Source organism: Caenorhabditis remanei, chromosome X (assembly GCF_010183535.1).
Source record: "Caenorhabditis remanei strain PX506 chromosome X, whole genome shotgun sequence".
Taxonomy (NCBI): Eukaryota; Metazoa; Nematoda; class Chromadorea; order Rhabditida; family Rhabditidae; genus Caenorhabditis; species Caenorhabditis remanei.
The window spans coordinates 10,548,302-10,567,948 of record NC_071333.1 but is presented as its reverse complement, the minus strand read 5'-3'; the positions used below and the strand labels follow the sequence as shown (position 1 = coordinate 10,567,948).

At 36.6% G+C, this 19,647-nt stretch overlaps 5 protein-coding genes across 5 annotated transcripts; 3 read left to right on the top strand and 2 right to left on the bottom strand.

Moving 5' to 3' along the window:
- Positions 1-5,645: 5,645 nt before the first annotated feature.
- Positions 5,646-7,426, top strand: GCK72_024086 (uncharacterized protein; the record flags this gene model as incomplete). Its single annotated transcript, XM_003117806.2, has 9 exons — positions 5,646-5,720; positions 5,859-5,951; positions 6,028-6,117; positions 6,167-6,283; positions 6,331-6,429; positions 6,478-6,648; positions 6,695-6,871; positions 6,918-7,052; positions 7,103-7,426. 9 exons carry the CDS (start codon positions 5,646-5,648, stop codon positions 7,424-7,426), a joined length of 1,281 nt encoding a protein of 426 aa, XP_003117854.2.
- A 95-nt stretch (positions 7,427-7,521) lies between these two features.
- GCK72_024085 (uncharacterized protein) lies at positions 7,522-8,807 on the bottom strand (the record flags this gene model as incomplete). The annotated part of the gene is made up of 6 exons (XM_003118105.2): positions 7,522-7,829; positions 7,875-8,073; positions 8,121-8,236; positions 8,292-8,505; positions 8,549-8,694; positions 8,741-8,807. 6 exons carry the CDS (start codon positions 8,805-8,807, stop codon positions 7,522-7,524), a joined length of 1,050 nt encoding a protein of 349 aa, XP_003118153.1.
- A 1,719-nt stretch (positions 8,808-10,526) lies between these two features.
- Positions 10,527-11,736, top strand: GCK72_024084 (uncharacterized protein; the record flags this gene model as incomplete). Its single annotated transcript, XM_003117680.2, has 6 exons — positions 10,527-10,649; positions 10,693-10,803; positions 10,852-11,005; positions 11,137-11,312; positions 11,359-11,414; positions 11,637-11,736. The coding sequence occupies 6 exons, from the start codon at positions 10,527-10,529 to the stop codon at positions 11,734-11,736; spliced, it is 720 nt and encodes a 239-aa protein (XP_003117728.1).
- Positions 11,737-14,178: 2,442 nt separating this feature from the next.
- On the top strand, positions 14,179-15,114 carry GCK72_024083 (uncharacterized protein; the record flags this gene model as incomplete). The annotated part of the gene is made up of 6 exons (XM_053735712.1): positions 14,179-14,205; positions 14,249-14,345; positions 14,419-14,583; positions 14,632-14,864; positions 14,915-14,999; positions 15,053-15,114. The coding sequence occupies 6 exons, from the start codon at positions 14,179-14,181 to the stop codon at positions 15,112-15,114; spliced, it is 669 nt and encodes a 222-aa protein (XP_053579278.1).
- Positions 15,115-15,413: 299 nt separating this feature from the next.
- On the bottom strand, positions 15,414-17,894 carry GCK72_024082 (uncharacterized protein; the record flags this gene model as incomplete). The annotated part of the gene is made up of 11 exons (XM_053735711.1): positions 15,414-15,659; positions 15,708-15,863; positions 15,911-16,037; positions 16,082-16,242; positions 16,298-16,420; positions 16,472-16,593; positions 16,836-16,872; positions 16,990-17,294; positions 17,340-17,471; positions 17,639-17,779; positions 17,825-17,894. The coding sequence occupies 11 exons, from the start codon at positions 17,892-17,894 to the stop codon at positions 15,414-15,416; spliced, it is 1,620 nt and encodes a 539-aa protein (XP_053579277.1).
- Between the last annotated feature and the right edge of the window lie 1,753 nt (positions 17,895-19,647).

Genomic DNA, 19,647 nt, shown 5'->3' with positions numbered 1-19,647 from the left:
TTTTTTTTTCGGAGAATGTCACCTTGGTTTCACTGTTTTTTGGTACATCTGCCTCTTTTTCAGCACTTGAAAAATAGATTTTTTTTATGTGTTTCGTAGAAGTGAAAGTGAAAGAGCTAAAATGAAAGAGGACGTCCCATATCAAGATTTTAGTACTGAAATGCAATGAACCTTAAAATATAGAACACTCCGACTGGATTAATTTGTTGTATCTGATTATGTGGGCAGTCGTGAGTTGATGTTTGTCAATATTCACTGTACTAAAAAGAAAACTATAATAAAATTGAAAGCCGCTTCAAGAGCAAAACACTTTCATAAACAATTTATGTGATTGTTGTCTGGTGGCTTCTCTCGTAGGAATTTTCTAAGTGAAATGCATAACACAAAAAATGTGTGGGACTAAACGAGGAAAAACTGCACGTTTTCTTTTTAAGAAATGAGAAGTTTTGAAATGCCAAGTTAAAGGAGTAGAACGCGTACTGATGAATAATGGAAAAGCAGATGAAAAAAGAGCTCGGATGAAATTCATTCACAAATTGTGTACTGAAGAGTAGTGAAGAGTACTCTCAAGAAAAGATGGATGAAGTGCATTTCATTCTTGCAGATATAAAAACGAAAAAGTATCGCAATGTGTCTACGCCTGGGGGGTTACGTCTACTAAAGATATTGTGTGTGTTCCAGAGAAGAAAAGAAACCAACAATTATAAACAATTTGAGACACGAACGTAGAATTTGGGCGGGAAAAGGAGAAATGCTCAATGAGTTTCTGTTGTTTTTTTGGATAAAAAGAAAAGGTTTCGGAGCTTGATTTCAATTTCCCGTAAAAAAAAAACAAAATGAGATTCAGAAAAAAAGGCTAAACTGCTCTATTTTCGCACTCGCTAAACGAAAGTTAGGAAAGGATAAATGGGGAAATTGGAACAAAGTTGATGAGTTTTCACAAAAAGAAGAAACGAACACACTAAAAAAGTAACGAGAGGAAGTAGAAATGGAGAAAATTGCACTTCGAATTTCCGGTGAGCTTCTCTGCAAAATGGCAAAATGGGGAAGCATATGTGCAATCGTTGACCGGCGAAACAGAGTTCTCAATTCAAACAAAGTGTGTGCAAACTTTTGGGATTTCGAGGATTTTGAGCAACAAAATTAGAAGAGGATGAGATGAGCAGAAATAAGCAAAACCAGATGGTAAAATGTCTCCTTTCTCAACCATATTCGATTTCAAGAAGCATTGGCCCGCATGTCATGTGAGCGGCGAGAGACATCGTATGAAGATGTCCATTAGACATTCTAAATGACGTTTTGTATAAGTTTCTGGTCAGAATGTTCATCAGAACGTATTCGAAATCAACTTACCGTTTCGATGGGATATCATTTTGTCATCCCTAACAATACGAGAATTGAGGCAACAATGAAATGGAAAAAGCGAACGCATAGATGTCAAAGAAAAATAGAAAAGGAACCTTTAATGTTGATTTTCGTTGCCACGTTCTAACAACAAACGAAATGTTCGATCTGATTGAATTGCGAGAAGACGCGTCACGAGGGAAAAAAGGAAAATTGAAAGAAAATATAGAACAGACGTCAATATTAAAATCAATCAAGTATTCAAATTGATTTGGTTTATTTGTTGTATAGTAAATCAGAATTTTCGAATTGACTGGAAATAACTTGTTCATATTCTGACTTTTTTATCAAATAAAATTTTTATTCAAGGAACATAGAAATAATGTTGTAAAAGCAAGGCGACGTTTTAGGTGTAATATATGATTGAATCTGACCAAAAAGGACACCATACGTCAAGAAAAGAGATGTTGGATCAACAGAATAAAGGTCCAACACCAATAGATTACGGGGATGTTAAACCACGAAACTTCAATAAGTTCAGATTATGGAATAAAAAATTTTGGAATGTGATATCCAGTATTTCTAAAAACTTCAAACTTTCAGACATTTTATCAAATTTTCAAATTTGTCCTATTAATGAATAGCGACAAAAAATCGTGATCAAGTTGTAAAAAGTACAACTACAGTGAAGGACAAACGGCCAGGTCTCGTTTTTAACCTCCGCCCATGTGCCATCATGTATGTCATTACCTCAATTTGCGATCTTTTTACATGTTCTCAGCCTAACTATTCTAGTGGTTTCAAGGTAACTGGCCGTCACTTGAATACGGTCAAGAAATGATTTCTCGTAGTAATGAACGTCTCGGTAGGAAAGTACCGAGATTCAAAAAGTTCCGAGAAGCAACGAAAAAAAATTGGAAATTAGAACAATAGTAAGTGATGAGAAAGTTATATGCAGAAAAAACAACTGTGGAGTAGACAGAAAACGAATGAGGAAGACGAATAGAAAGAGACCAAGTTTTAATGGTTTTTGGGAAGGGCAGCAGTTCGAAATAGAATAAAAACAGGATCAGTTGATTTGAAAACAAATTTCTCTATAAAAAAGGATTTAGTCAACGTGACTTTATGATCTATGAAATTAAATCAGAAGTAATGATATATATAGATATAGTTCAACACCAATTTCAATAGTTTCAAAAATTTTGATAGAATGCATTTTACTGAAAAAAAAATAGATTTCCTTAAATTTTTTCAAGAGAAAAAAGAAAACGCCTCGTTTTGTTACGGTGAATTGAATTGCGTAGAAATAGGATGTTTAGATCGGCATCCATAGTTTTTGGCGGCTACTGATCCTATCTAGATAATCGTTAGCTGGAAGATGGCGTAGACGATTTTGAGAAATCGAAAATTGTCGTTCTATTTGACTTTTTGTTTGAAAAAATGGAGGACATTCAAATAAAAAGGCATGTAAATGAACTGTTGGCAATTTAGTATACATTCATTGCAGTAAGTGCGGCCACTTGCGAATATTGTATAGACAATTGTTTTATATTAGTTTTGCATCATTTTTATTTAACCTTTTCTCATTTTTCTTTTATTACCTCTGAATAAGCTTCTAGCAGCTCATCGGCAGATAATATAGACATAAAGTTAACAACATGCTACAACCAAAAAGCATTATTCATATTCTTATATAGTTACAAGTTTATGATAACGCCAACGGGGGCTGCAGAACAAAAAGTGGCAATAAAAGTGGCCGATAGGGTTACATAAATCGAAATGCCTACCCGACCAGAGCAACAAAGACGTTCAACAGTTTTCTTGTACTGAGGACATTTTTTGAAATGGACATCAGGTTCAGAAAACAGTGAATTAGTGCAGTGTAGATGAATCCGTTAGATTTAAAATGGGTGTCTAATGCATGAAAAAGAAGAAGCAATAGAATAAAATAAAATAAAAGTGTGAGATGCATTTTTTTTAAAGTATTTCAAACAAAAATGAGGAATGAAAGTATTGGGCAACAAGGGAGGCATGAAATTGAAAATCAACACCATTCATTCAAAAATTACTGCGAACAGATTCACCTATGAAGGAGATTAACCGTAGTTTCTGTGCGAAATGTGAGATAGATGTTTTAAGTTGGGTATAGAACGAATTGGTAGATCGAATACATATGAAAAAACTAAAATTTGAAAAGAGAACTGGGGAACTTGAGTTGAACTAAAGTTTTGCATAATCACTGTTGCGAAGAAAACCATGAATATTTTTCTAGGTCAATATATTTTCTTGGTTTGCCTTTGTCTATTCAAAATAAAAGGAGGTCGGAAAGTTTTTGCACTCCGTATAGATAACGAGTGCAAACTTCGAAATATTTTGACAGCTATAACATCTGATGTTGAGTTTACAGTCGCATTTCGTTTTTGGAGACCAAACAACACATAAGAACACGTCTGAATCATTTGACCCAAGCGGAAAGGCGTCGTGAAACCGTTGAAATTAAAATAAAAACCATTACAGAATTGAGTCACGAGAATTTAAATTACCCATCATACCAGAAAAATTAAGGAACTTTTTTCAAACATTTTACTCACATTGTCTTGAACATCAGAAAAAATTCTGAAATACGGAGGGTGTGTGAGGGTGTGTCGCAATGATAACGGGTTGTTGAAATTTTTGTGTATTTATGTCTTTCTTGATTACAGGAAGAAAAACGTTTTTTTTTTCATTTTTAATGATTTAGTAGATCATAAATTGCTCTAACTTCCAATTTTCAATTCTCAACTGTTCATTTCAGGGAGTATATTTTCACACGAAGCACTTCTTCCCATCTGCTTCGATTTTCAAGTGGTTCTTCACTTCATGGTGCAGCTGCATATATAATTAGCTCATTTAATCATATTTATAAATTCCGTTATGTTTTTTGTTCATTTTTGACTACTTGATTTTTTTTGAAAACTTTTGAAAATGGGAACGAATTTTCACAAGTTTTTGTATAGTTTTATTTTAATGCGATCTCAAATTAAATACTTCCTGTTGAAAAACGTTTTGACCACACATCATAACCACATCTTTGTGTGTGGTAATCGGTTCACACATCTATCGGATTTGTGTGTTGTAATCGAATAAGTAATCGAATACTTTTTGAACTTGTTCCTTACAGATGGACAGGCTATTACTGTGGGACTAAAATAAGAAAAAAACTAAAAATTAGAATTCTGGTTATTCAATAGAAAGAAATCATGGGTGTACATTATCAATTTATTAGTTTCATTTATTTCCTACAAACTCACTTTGTGCGGTTTTCTAACTCAAGGAAGTCTGACAGACTCACTAGAAATATTTAGCGTTTTCAATAAAACTACGATTTCACGAATGAATGACTTCGTCGAATATTTTATTTTATAAGAAACGTTTACTAGTTACCTATAATACTTCTTTCGGACCAACTCCAATGTCATTGCAATACGCATTTGTTTCAATTTTCATTACAGAATAATTTTCAATATGATCTTGTAACAGGTGTTAAAGACGGAAGATATCACATGTTAAAATGACAAACGGTTTTGAATGAACTTCCTTGTTTGTTCATCTTTTCTTTTGATGGGTGAACGACAACTACCAACCACTTGATAAGATTAGATCATAACGTTTTGTTTTCTCCTGCGTACATATGTTCTGTCGTAATCTGTTGATTTATATTCTTTAAAAATTGCCTCTGTGTCAAAAATACAGAGAAAACGGAGCACATTAAAGACACTTGATGGGTTAAAAAAGCAAGTGAGCAATCTCATTTCTTGTTTAATTGCTCTAGTTCACCCATCATTGCCTTCATTGCTGGTCGCGTCATTGTCGTGTCCTTCTCGACAGAAGCCGAAATATCCTCAGTCGGGATCTCTATCTCTCGGCAGTCGATGGGGGGCCACCACCGTCTCGCATGTACGACAAGCCATAAATCGTTGAGCGGTGGGCAAGAGAGGGCACCTCTGCAAATTACAACACCATCATCTAAAAGTTTTCATCGATAAATTCCGAGGAAGTACCTGCTCATTCATTTCGATGCACGCACTTTTTTCATCAAGATTCTGTCATTTTCCCCTCTTCTTTGTGTTTTGTCACTGATTCATGTGTTCACAATTGAACATTGTTATCAATAACTTATCATTCTGGTGTTTTATTGTCTCCGTTCTTTGCCGCCTATATTTTTATTTCAATCATCTTTTGGCATAAATTATAGTATAATCCGCTACAACAATCACGATAAAAGTCGCGTTTCTTTTCCAATTCAATTCATTTTTTGCAGGATGAGGGTATTATTCTACGTGTTCATACTTGTGATTATTGCAGCTATCCAAGCTCAACTTATTTCTGTTCACGTAGTAAGTCAAATACTCTAAACCGTGAACCCAATCTGTGGGAACTATCGTTTCTTCAATAAAATATTTTATACTTCAAGAAAATTGACTAATCTGAAACAAAATTATCTCACTCATCTTTTTTCACATTTGTCTTTGCAGATCTTCCGTCACGGTGCCAGAGCACCAGTTCTCAATGTAACTTCGGAAGAAGCAAAATCCTATTTTTATCGTGGTTTGGGCCAACTGACGGACGTATGTTATCTTAACAAAATTAATCACTTGGATCAAATGTTAGCAGAAAAACACAATATCTCTCGTCTGTTTTCAGGAAGGAATCGAGCAAGCAAAACTGATAGGAAAAGTACTCAAAGATCGCTATGTGAACTCGTTTGTCGATTCTAGAATGTTGCCAACGCAAGTGAGGAGACTATGACAAGAATGAAACATAACACAAAATATACTTTCAGTTATTGTTCCGGAGTAGTCCTGTCGAGAGATGTTTGATGACAATTCAGACAGTCGGCAGCACAATGTTCCCGAATGCAACACCACCGGTGCAAACAATGCCGAGGCCTGATGATTTTGTGAGAATCCCGAGAGAAACTTCATAGGAAACCATCCGAATTTTCAGCTACTAGTTCCAAAGCTTGACTGCTCTTTTCAAATTGATGAGTGGGCACTGTTTTTCAACTTGACCGAAGAAGAGAGAGATAAAGCTCGTAAGAACCCGGTATGGGAACATTCTGTAATCACCTAAACCAATCACTTTTAATTTTAGTGGTTCGTCAGCGACAAAGCTCTGCGAAAAGCGACATCCAAATCGGTGACTCTTCAAGAAAGGTCGGAAGAAAATCTTCCCGCGCTGATTTTAGAAAAGGAAGCAGGTCTCGCAGTTCCAGCATGGTTCAATGAGGAGGCATACAAGGAATCGTTGCATGTGTTCTACAGTGTAAGAAACTGTTTTCAGGAACATTTATGATAGTAAATATATTCAGGCACTATCTGTCATGGCATCTGTTGGAGAATATAAAAGTTCAAAAGGAATCCGAATTAAAGCAGGACTTCTTCTTGATAAAATTTTCAATGATATTCAAGAAAAAATTCGTTGCCATGAAAAGAAAAGTGTCAATAGAATTAGTTGCGATCAGAAGAAACTTCAAATCTTCAGTTCTGTGAGTTTATTCATGAACTTTCGAAGTAATTGCTGTACATTTTCAGCATGATTTGTTAATTTTGCCACTTTTGGAAGCTCTCGGAATCCGTGAAGATGTGTTGGGTAAAGAACTTCCACCAGAGTTCTTGTCTGCTATTGTTATCGAAACAATGCTCGTGGACAATGTGCCATTTGTCAAAGTAACTGAAAGCCACCCGTGCTTTTCTGATTACAAAAACTATAATTTCAGATATTTTATCGTGGAAACCCGAGAGAAATAACGTTACGAGATGTGACTGGACTTGTAAGAAACTGCCCACCAAAACAACCTCTCTGTCCAGCTGACCTCTTCACATCGTGTTGCGGAGAATTCATCACTGCTGACCCTAAAAGTGAATGCTACGAAGAACCATCAACACAATCTCCGAATGAATGGGCTATGACACCTATTTCATGGATCTTATTTGGTATTTCTATTGTTTTAATCTTGATACTCATAGTCATGTCGTACCTTGTAATCCGTTACAAAAACCGATCAGTAGTCACCATCAAAAAAGTCTGTCTAGAAAACTGACATATCAAAGAATCTCGGTGATTAAAGCGAAATATTTTATTTTTCAAAGATAAAATATATACGAACAATAAATTTTTCTGCCATACTGAATCTATTTACAAACATTGGAAAACATTAGCAAATTCGATTCCTTCATACTTAATTCCATCTTCAAGAGCCAAATCCTCCAGGATGACGGTTCCATCAATTTTGAAAATAGTGATCCAAGTGGAGAAAATCTTGTTTTCAAACGGTTTTGTTGGATCGGCTGGTACTTCTGAAGTCTTCAAAGCAACAATGATCTCATCGTTAGTTCCTGGGATAAATTGGAAAGCACTGAAACCTCTGTGAATTTCGTTCTTTCCGATGTAAACTACTTTTGTGTCGCAGAAGCAATCGGAAGTACTGAGAAGCATGTTGGCACCTATAATTTAAATAGTTAAAGCTGTAAGAAAGTATAAAACATTACCAGTTTCATGGAAATTAGCCGCATCAAACGGAAGTTTAGAAGCGTATCTCGGAAGGAAGAACCATTTCTTATGAATATCTGACCAGTGAACAGCTTCGTGGATCATAAAACCAGGGAAGTGAATTCCTACAGCTCTACGAAGTTTTACGAATCTAGATGTCCAGTCTTCAGTCACCATAGCTCCATTTCCAGAAATGACCTGTAACCATTGAATACCTTACAGGCGAAGTAAAAATTGACACTCACTCTGATATACATCTCATCATCACTAATGTATTCTCCCTTAGCTGTTACAACCTCATGTCCACTGCTTCCAAGATAAAGATCTCCGTTTCTGATAGTCATCCATTCTCCTTTAAACGCTGAAAACAACATTTTGATACCAACTCAATGTCAGTATATTTTTATTGGACCCACGTGTGCTTGATGAACCATTTCCAGTAGATGCGATAACCCAAGGAATTGCAGTTCCATTTCTCAGCCAGTAAACGACACCAAGCTTGTCATCAACCGAAAGAAGTCTATTACGGAAGATCTTCAGGTCACTCATCTCCATTGATTTTTGATTAAAGTTGAAGTTAGAGGTGATGTTGATTCCACCCAACCAGTGAATGAACGATGAAGTTCTGTTCTGGAAAATCGAAAGGATTGCGGATTAAGTAATAAGAAAATACCTGTGAAAATGCAAGTGCTCCGTAGCGGATGGTGCTGTACCAGTTATCAACTAGTTTAGATTTACTATCCATGTCGGTAATAATAGCAAGAGGAAGCAACATGTCACTATTGTTTTCTGGATCCACCTCAATCACCTCACATATTGCTGAAAACATTGTTTCTTTACTTTAAAGCTATATACTGTAACTCACGTTTCTTTGTTTCGGCTGCAGATATTATGGATACGGTTCCTAAGAGAAACACGAAGAGCAGCCACATCTTGACGTGGGACACTGAAGCTTGCAATAACAAAAAATTGAAAAAGAAAAGACGAAGGAGGGTAGAGGTAATCAGTCAACTAGTTTCTGTCACTTTCTTTTCCGTTCCGGCTTTCGCACCTCACCTCCGAAACAACACATTCATCAAGTGCCACAGAAAAGTTGATGAACTTTGTTTCTTTTTTCTCATCAGAAAAACAACACAAATAAGAGAGAAACCTCGAAAGAAACTTGAGAGTTTGGAGAGAAACGAAGGGTTTCAACTGAAGAAGACACAATAGTGACAGCTAAAGAAAAAATGAAACGGAAGAAGAAAGGTATTAGAACTCTGGGAGACTGATGAGCTTGCTTTCTCTCGGTTACTTCTCTTTTTTTTCTTACTTCACACTATGTGATCAGTTCACCGATAGTTCGCCGATTCAAGGGGTTTAGCTATAGGAAAATGATGTTTGTTTATCTGTTTTTGGTGTGAAATTTCGGGGTTTTCGTGAACAAATGAAACGATAAGTACCCAGTCACAAAGGGTTGGAATACGTGTGGACATCTAGACAGCTGTCTGAAATTTGATCTCACAAAAAACTTGATATTCTATTTGAGATGCCATGGCTGTACCAAAAGTCGGACTACGATAGTTCTTTGAAACAAAAATGAAAGACATGGAAAGAGAAACATCCCAATAGATACAGTTTTTCGAGTCAGTGCTAAGTATATATAGTTTTGAAAAAGCATAAAAATACAGTAAGATTTTCATTGACTCTACACCGTCATAAAACAGTGCAATAATACAGCCATGAGGTAGGTAGAAGGATCGCTAAAATATTTAATGTGTTGTCAAATTTATCAAGAGTCAATGGTTTTTTAGAATACAATAAAAATACATGCAATACATCACTATGTTCCAGCAAAAAACAACAAAAGTCACATGCCGAGACTAATAACAAAACTTACAAGGTTTGCCCGGCAATTTCTTAGAAGTATCACTTTTGAACTTATTTGTCACTCATCATAATCTTCAAAACTTATTAAGTTGATTTCCCGATTTGCGCTTTGGTCAAGTTGAAAACATCTTATAAAGAACAAGACGTATTAAGATTTTTCAGTAAATTTCAAACCTTCCTTTCACAATAGTTTTCAATTTTTCTCCTGGTTCATCTACTCATCCTTTAATACTCGACGATCATTTGCGGAAAACACACGGAGGGTGTCCGCGCGCGCACATGCGTCGGAGGCCGTGAAGACGGGAAATTCTAGGCCAGGAGGCCATGTTCCCAATCCGACCACTCCGGAATTAATTCCGTTACTGTTTACGTGTTCATAAATGATTCTTCTAGTCTTTCCATAACATTTCTGCTGTTTTTATACTTTTTAACTTATTCAAGTAAGTGGAGACCAACTTTTCATATACATTTTCCGTCGAATTCTTGTATTTTCTCACAAACAGTGAAATTTTGCCGAGAACGGTGACAGATGCAACCTTTTCATTCAACGGTGTTACGGCACGCTGGTTAAATCGATCATCGCACTCTCTTTCATATGTTTACTTGAGAGTGTGTAGCATTAGAGCGCGTTTTTGGGCTGCAGACGAAGTATAAACTAATTGATTGGCCGTCTTGTGAAACACCCTCGCAAAATAATTTTGCGCCACTTTATCTTTACAATACAATATTTTTGCTTGTTTACAATTATCAAACAGTATAAAAGTTATTTCAGGTAAAGCCAAATGAGCCATGTGCCAAATTCCACCGAAGAAATCGTCAAAAACTACTTGGCGGCAAGGTCGATGGTGACAAGTCTGAAAGCGTTCGATCAAGAATGCTCCTCTGCGAAAGATGCCAATTATCAGGTAAATCTTGTGTATGTTCTGATAACTGTAAACTATTTTCCAGGTCGACCGTTGTATCGACGAAATGACAGAAGCTATTGATAAACACGATGTCGACACGTTATGTGCAATGTGGGAGTCGTGGAATGCTCGAGTTTTCCATAGTCTTGACGCGGTTAGTCAGTCAAAACGGTTTGAATATCGCAATGAATCTGAATTTCAGGAAGGAATCAAACAGGCACAAGGTTATGAAGCGAGTGCATACCGATTGTTTCTTGTCAGATGTGTCCAGAAGAAGAACATCACCAAATGCAACGAATTCTTCAGGAAAATGTCTTCGTTAACACTGAACAACCCACAGTGGACGGATTGGTTCGGTAAGTAGTTTCTGAAAATAAGTAGTTAGGAATGTGACCGCGCCCAACTTTACGAATAGTGACCGCTTGGAGGCTGCAATTATTATTCATAATACCATTTATTAAGACAACAAAATGAAACTTACTTCCAGCATTCCCTTACAATCATCATGCCAAGGACACGGAACCGTTTCGCAAGTACTTCGATAAAACATGGATTGAGATATACTACGTGTCACTGCACAACTTCCTCTCGACAAGCTTGGCAACAGTGTCACCTAGTGTTATTGGTACAATTGTGGAAGGGATTGCAAGAGATCCGCTTGGAGTAAGTTTTTCAATGTCTGAACATAACATGAAACAACTAATTTCAGAGTGACCACGTAGATTTCGACGAAGAACTGATTGACGATTTCGCCGTGATTGCACAGTGAGTTTTCCTTTAGTTTTCGAGCTTATAGAGTTTTTTGGATGCGAAATTTCGATCTTCATTTCCTATAGCGCCCCGTCCCCTGGAATACACTGGAACTGCCCATTTCACAATTTTTTAAAAACTGTTTTGAAAAAGTGCTCCGCATACCGACGGCTTGCCGGACAAGAAGAAAACTAACTCTCTGTTAACCATGATTTTTTCTAAAACTAGTCATTCCAGATGCTCAGCACCAGTGAAACGTGGCCACTCCAAACCATCTCTGCGGACGCTGCTGAAATCTTTGACAAGCTCAAAGAAGTCTTCTCCCTCAACCGACTGAACTCTAACGGAATTCAACTAATTTTCGCAGTATTTTTGTCTGTTTGATATCATATTTTTGTCTGTTTGATACCGTATGTTTTGTGTACATTTTGTCAGTGTTGCTCAGATTCCAATTTTTAATTCACTTTTTACTAGTGGCCAAAACTTAACTTTGATCTTATTTTACTTTTAGTGCTAAATAAGTATGATGTAAATTCTGTAAAATGATAATATTAGACAGAATTCTCTTATTTTGAAATAAATCCATATTCAAGTTTATTGTTTGCTTTATAAGATAATTCAACGCCATATGCATCCATTTGTTCTGAAGTTTTTGCCTCGGTACGAAATAAAAACCAAGTTGTAGTTTGAATGAAAAACGACGCGTGAGGTCGTTTCGCTTGCTTATTTCCCCTCGCGTCATTTCCATTCCTCCAAAACAGCAATAGGTATTCTCATCTACGAATAAACAGAGAATGCGTTTTTTTCAGGACGACAGAATCGTTTTTCACGAGAATGAGAATAAGAGTGGGCACTACTCAAATTTGATCCTATAGATATGTGTGTTTGTATAACAACTGTTAATTAGTGTATTCTTCGACACGAAGCACGAGATTTTAGATGAAAAGTGAGCAGATTGACCGGATGAGATGCGGTCTATGTGCATATTCATCCGCCGCGTTAGACGGACACTCATTCCCTTTTTCCTTTCTTTTCAGCTTCTTCCGTCTATCACAATACTACTTCTTCTTGCCCTAATTTACACATGTGTTATGAATGGTTAGTAGTTAGCTTTTATAAGGCTTCAGTATCTATGTTTATCCAAGCAAAGCTTACTCCAAGGTTCTTGGTGTCACCTTGACATCAGGAGGAACCTTATGCTATAACAATTTCAATAGTGCTGAAAAAGTTTTTGCTCAACATGCTCTGAGAAACTAATAAAAATGTTTGAACTTCAAACGACCCCAGTTTTTTTGTTTATTGAAATTTCCTGCGCTCCTTTTCTTTTTTGCAATCGCTCCACGAGTCCCTTTTTCATTTTGAACAGGAAACGGCACATCCGTCTCTTTGATTCACGGCAATTTTAAAAACGGCAGTTCCGTTTCAAAACGACTTTTGTTTTTTCGTCAACAGAAACCATCTGCAGATGTCAAAAAACCAAGTCTGTCATTTATTCAATATATACCGCTTCTTCACCGGCTGAAGCTTTTTGACGAACATAAATTTTATCGTATAACGTTCTAACGCCATTTCACAAGACTACTGAACAACACCTAGAGCTGTCTACTCCATATTTCATCTTTCTTTACTTCGGGGACTCTATGCTTTTTGCTTCAACTCGGCTTGCCTTAGCTCAAATCACAATTTTTCATCTGCGACTTACAATTAACGTTTTCCAATCTCGAGTCGAGAAGGTGTTTTTGTTGAAGTCGTCTTCGTCGTCATTTTCATTTGTCAGTTCTTTTTCCAGTCTCAGAAAGCCAAAGTCTTTTGTTCTGAATACGAATCTGTCAATGTATGCACCATGTGTATTTCTCCGTCTCGGTTTTTTTCCACCCAGTTTCTCTCCATTCGCAACATGGCCCCGTTGGGAGTCATTGAGATTTAGTGACGGATAAGATTGTTTCCATATGTTTTGAACTATCCCGTTTCCTTGTGACGAAGATTACAATGAGTTTACGTTCAACAAACTGTTGTGCTTTTTGATGTTCGAATAGTTTAAAAACTTGAACTCTGAATATAATCTGTCAGAAAATTTGAAGAGTGGTTCTGAGCATACTCATCTCAAATTCTCAACATATTCCTTTTTTCCTCCAACTTTGCATACTAACTGAATCATTCCAATAGAGACGGAGAAAGACACGACACTTTACATTTTGAGGCGGAAAAAAGAAAGAAAAAACAGAAGTGAAAATGTTGTTTGGCACTATGTCGGAGTTTTTCATTTCATTTCATATTCCAAACTCTTTGAGCTCATATAATTCCCAGGTGTGGTCGATGGAAAAGAAGAATATGTCGGATACATCCTCCCATTTTCATTAATCTATTTTCTCCATCTCATACGGATAATTGTTTCATTTCCAATTTCCATTTCAATTCCCTTAGTACTCGAAGCAATTCTGCTCAAAAAGTCAATCTAACAAAATCTTCGAGTGACCACAACACTGCCCCTTGCTCTACTGCTATGCATATTTATGAATCGCTGTTAGTTAACTGCTCGTACTCTCTTTGCTCCTCCTCCCCTTTTTCTTCTTCCCGCCTCTTGTCCTCTCCGCCTTTCTTGGTCTAATTACGATACCTTGTTCATCCGTTTTCTAAAGAAGCAAAGAAATCTTCTGCTCCCAGTTTTTGCACTCCTTCTAATTAAATCTAATTCATATCTCTGAGTGCTTAGGTTGTTATTCTCGCAATGGAGTCATAATAATTGCAAACTTCAAGCCGAGAGTACTGCAATCTCAACATGGCTATGCAATTCACCGGCCTTCAGGTTTGTCAGGGGTCCGCCTATTTCCAGATAACATATGTTACAGGTCGTATCGTGGATACTTCTTCTGGTCGGAACGGGAATGTTGGTTATTGCATTCGTCTCCGACTACTGGTCTATCCATCAGCCCCGCAACCAAATGGGTATGCTCTTTTGAAAAAAGATGCGCCATCAAGATTTGAATGCACTGCTTTTCGGAAATCTCATTTATTTCAGACAATCTTCAAATGCACCGCGGTGTCCTTCGTCAATGCATCACCACCCGACATTATGGAAGCTGCAATTTCCGGTTGTCCAGTATGTTCAAACAGCTGCGTAACTTCATGGATGGATATGATATGTACTCTGAACGCTCAATGTATCGGCATCTACCAACACAAAGTAGTAATTTGGAAGTGGACGAGATTAAAAACAATTAGTTTTTTCCAGCTTATGAAGTGTTCGTAGCACTATTCCTTGCCATATCATGTATGGTTGCTGCTACAGTACTCCTATTCGGTCCGTTCTGTTGCCAACGTTGCAAACCTTCGACTACTCTGCTCATCTTCATTACCGGTGCTTTCTCCGGATCCGGTTGTCTCATCTACTGGAATGCAAATCGTGAAGGAAAGACTTTCACTCTTCAACAGTTGCAATTTCACGATGTTTACCACTATGACTACGTGAGTTTGAGTATTTTAAATAATTTTCACTCAAAAATATAATGTTTCAGGGAAGTGACATGAACACATTATCCTGGTCTTTCTGGATGGCTGCAGTCAGCACTGGAATCCTTCTCTGCTCCGCTTTCTTGCTCTGTGAGTTTCGACTCGTGTATACATTTTTTGAAACAATTTTTGATGTATTCCAGGTGTTTCTTCCCGTGTGGACCCGGATGTGGAATTTGAAAACCCACCTGTCACCGAAGTTTGAAGAAAACCATTTTTTATCTGTTTGAAACCAAATGCTCTTTATTTCGATCAAAACAACAATACCATTCAATAAACCTGTTAAAACCAACAAACATGTAAACATCAAAGCACTACTAATCGTTGAGACTAAAGGCTCAGGAGCTTAAAAAAGGGAAAGATATGCAAATGAAGGAAGTTCTTTTTTTAGGAAATTGATGATGTTGAACTTTTGAAGAAGGGATAGAATTATAGATATATCTTTGACACCAGAACGCTTATCCGATATGTTGCTTTAAATGCAAGAATTATAAACAGCAAATACTAAACTTGAGTTTGCCCGCTAAGTTGAACCAGTTTTTGAACCTTTTTCTCAATATCTTCTTCTGTTATTTCTTTATTTTCTGTACGTTTCTTATACGCTCCTCCGTTTCTGAAGAATCCTCCAATCCATGGCAAACTGTTGAAAATCTTTGACATAAGTGGATCGTAGTACTTAAGCGATCTCATCCATATTGGAAGGAAGTCCCAGTTATGTAAGAATTTTGGAAGGAATTCTATGCAACTATTCTGAAAATTAATTATTACTACCGGAACAGAAAAAAGATATATGGGTACCTGTAGTACACAGATAAAGCAACAAATTATTGCTATGACTAGCAGAATGATGAACACAATAACAATCACGTTGTCTGGTAGTAGAGTTAACCCAATAATAGTAAATGGAATGATGAGGAAAAATGTAATGATGAATACCACTATGAACCAGCGATACTGAAAATATTATGTTAAACGGGGCTCTACAAATAACAGGAACTCACTTTATCTGTAATATCTCCCAGTTTTATAGAAAGATAGACAGGAAATTTTCTGGTGCATGGCACAATGTAGAACAAACAGGTTCCGATGATGTTATAAATGACTTGGCACATAGCCATATGCAACGCTCTGAAAAATATTGGGTTCAACGAGTTCATTATTTATGTTTGTACTTTTCAAATCGTGAAGGATCTGTTGAGAAAGCAGCAAGTACTCCACTGAATGTAGTTCCAATATTACTTCCCAGAACCAATGGATACATTTGTTCTAATGTCACAACACCGCTTCCGACCAAAGGTGTCAGAGAAGACGAGAATATGCTGTTTGATTGAATCTGAGAAAGGAGAATGATTGTACCTTTTCTTGAAATAGGGGTGTTGATGTTCTACCAGAATAGTCACGACAAGTCCCACAAGCATCACAAGGTAGCCTGTACACGGTTTCCACATTCCGGGACACTGCTTGGAAAGTAGGTTTCTCACATAGTTCGCAGCATGACCGTCCAGCAACTTCTGAATAAAAAATACTTACTTGTATGGATTTTTCGTTAATGCAATATTTACCTGTATCAGATAAACTATTCCTACAAGGCACATAACCAAACAGAAAATTGAAATGAACAAGACAATCCATCCAATATTCTTGTCCGAGAGAGAAGTGTTCGCAAATAGATGATTGTATGGGCCTGAAGTTTTTCTCACTCTTTCTCTGTTGTCTCTCCGGTCTCTTTCAAGTTTACGGCATTGGCGGCTGCTGCCTATGTATACGCAGAGACTACAGGCTATGTCATGCGCCTCATTGGCTCAGTGGCAGAGCGTCTGTCTAGTAAACAGAAGGTCGCTGGTTCGATTCCAGCATGAGGCACCGAAACTTTTTTGGTTTTTTAATTGTGTAATAATAATCTACGCACGTTTTTTCATAACTTACAGTTGTAAATACGAGTTCCATTATTGAAACTGCATCTCTGAACAAAAGAATGGTTTGGAGCAAACATCTCTGGACGAATTGTTGCATTCAGTAACTCCGCCTCGTTCACCCAAAATAATATAATTATATTAAATTCTTTCTGATAGCAACTCACCTGTAAGATTATTTGATTAATAGGATCCGTCAATAAATCCAATGTTTTGAAACTGAGTCCCTGTTCAGATATCAATGGGTCTACAATCCACCAGGATATTTTTTCAATCAATCCAGTAATCATTTCCATTGGAAATATAACAAAAAGACCACATATATTGAAAACGTCTCCAAGTATTGCAGCCGAGAAAGCTCTTCTGAATTGTTCAGGTTTACCGGAATAAGCCAATGACACCATTGCATTGACCAGAGAAGATCCGAGCTCACTTCCAATCATAACGGGAATAGCATCATGTACAGTGATCACTGAATGAATAACTATAATACCGAATTTCTTAACGTTTCTCCTACTATTAGCAGCAACCATTGTCACTAAGATATTAGTAGTCGTAGTAGCTGACTGTAGAACCACAGTAGCCAGCATTCCCACAATAACTGCAGATATTGGATCATTGATCAGTGGTGATTCCTGTATGGCCTTTCCTGAAAAGTGAAAACGTTCCAAACTTTTGAACTGAACATTTTCAAAGTATGAAGTCGCGATAATTGAACAATTTTCAATAATCATCGCAACCCTCTCCCGCTATTTTTGTTCATTCAACAGTGTGAACTAGTAATTGAGAAAACACAGAAAAAATTGTTTCACCAACCTAATCCTCTACTCCCAAGTAATCCAAATGCGGTAGACATGTTGGCCAAAGAACAGACATAAATGAAGAGGACTATGAGTATCAGAAAAATGAGGAAACTACATGTTATGTAGTACTTCACCTTATGTTGTGTGGGGGTACCTGGAAAAGAGGTTTTATTGAAATGAAGACCTTCTTCTGACTCACTTGTCCATGAGATAATACTTTTCTTGTGGGCTGGTGGTTCGGTTTCATCACCTACTCTTGCACCCGCCATGAAGTGGTGTCTAAAACGTATTATTTGTTCTTTTCATGAAATATAATGAAAACTAAAGAAAAATTACCCTCGATATGGCATATAATAACGATAGTAATGATCAGGAATGACCTGAATATGATGATTGTACATATTCACTAGTTCAGAACTTTCGGAAATTTCACATCTATACGACTTTCAATTAGAAAATCTTTGTTTGAGTCGATGGGATGTTATGGCACAACAAAAAATATTAGAACAGTTGTTGGAAGTCAGAAATGCAATGGGAAAGGAAGAATTATTAATATGTGTTCCCTTTCAAATCCGATTTGGAACGTTCGGCTGAGTTGTGAAGTGGGGTTAATACTGAATCGAATTGAAAGCCGAACCGGAAAATATAATAGGTGGCAACTGCCAGTTCAATAAAGTTAGTAGGAAAGAGAGTGTGACGATTAAAAATTTGTGATTTTGAAAACAGGAAATATCTCTTATTAAATTTCAAATCATATATCTTTTTTAAACCGTTTATAACAGGGAATCTGGTTCAATTCGAAAGGGATGTCTGAATAAAAAATAGTAATTATATGAATTCAGGAAGTATCAAAAACAGTTGAGTTTCACTACAGAGTGTTTATATTAAGATGAACAAATTTTAAATGATAATCCTAGTTTTCGATAGATATATGTTTTATGTAAATCCGGACAAAGCTTTTCAGACCAGATAAAGCTTTGAGTTTTTAAATTCATGTGAACTTTGATACATAACATTTCAGCTCATAAAATCCTAGACCAAAATTTGAAATTATTTTGATTTCTATGTGTAAAAGTATACAAATTCATTACTGTGTTACATTCAGAACAGGATATTTAAAAAAAAGTCAAAATGTTCCCGGAACAAAAATATGAAAAGAGAAGAATAACTGGAACTCTTTCTTTTTTCCAAGGAAACGATGTTGACGTTGTCTAGGGACCCGTCACGGAACAAGAAACTAGCAAAAACAAGGTGTTTCTGTTTTTAATGGACCTGTTTTCCGAGAGTTCCGCTTCGAGCAGTTTAGATATTTGGAAAATGACGGATATAAATGCATTCTTATAAGCGAAGAAAAATTGATCAAAATGAAACCGATGTAAAACAATGACGAATAATAATTTCATCTAGGCCGATGGAATGAATGTTTGATGATGGAAAAAAAACCATACAAGCTCGCACACAGACCCTCATAATGTCATCGAAAATAGGAGATTACCCGCGACAACATTTGTTATTATTCTTTGTCGCGCTCACTAAACCTGATTCAGTGAGTCAGTTCATCCTAATGATTGAAACGGATTTGTAAAAATTGAACCCTCCGGCGGAGTCTAACAAAAGATCAGTACAAAAATTCGGAACAAACTCCTCCAATGGGTCGAAATCTCCAGTCACAGGCAGTTCGTTTCCGGTTATTCGTTTGCATCCCGAGTCATCCACCTCATCCAGCACTATCTCGCACGTCAATTATTACATGTGGATGCGCAGTCCATACATTTTTTTGCATTATGTATAGGTTTCGAAAATTTGGATTTATTCTCGGAATACGTTTTTTTTAAGATTTCCATGATTTTTTTTATTAATGATGTGAATAGTTATCTCTTGAAATTTTTAACCTGAAAAATGACCAATTATTGTTTTTCGTGTTTTAATATCGAAACAGTAAGTCTTTTTTCATCACATGTGAAAATTGCACTCTTCGGACAAGTTTGTTCCTGTAGGACTTTTTTTTAATGACAATTTTTT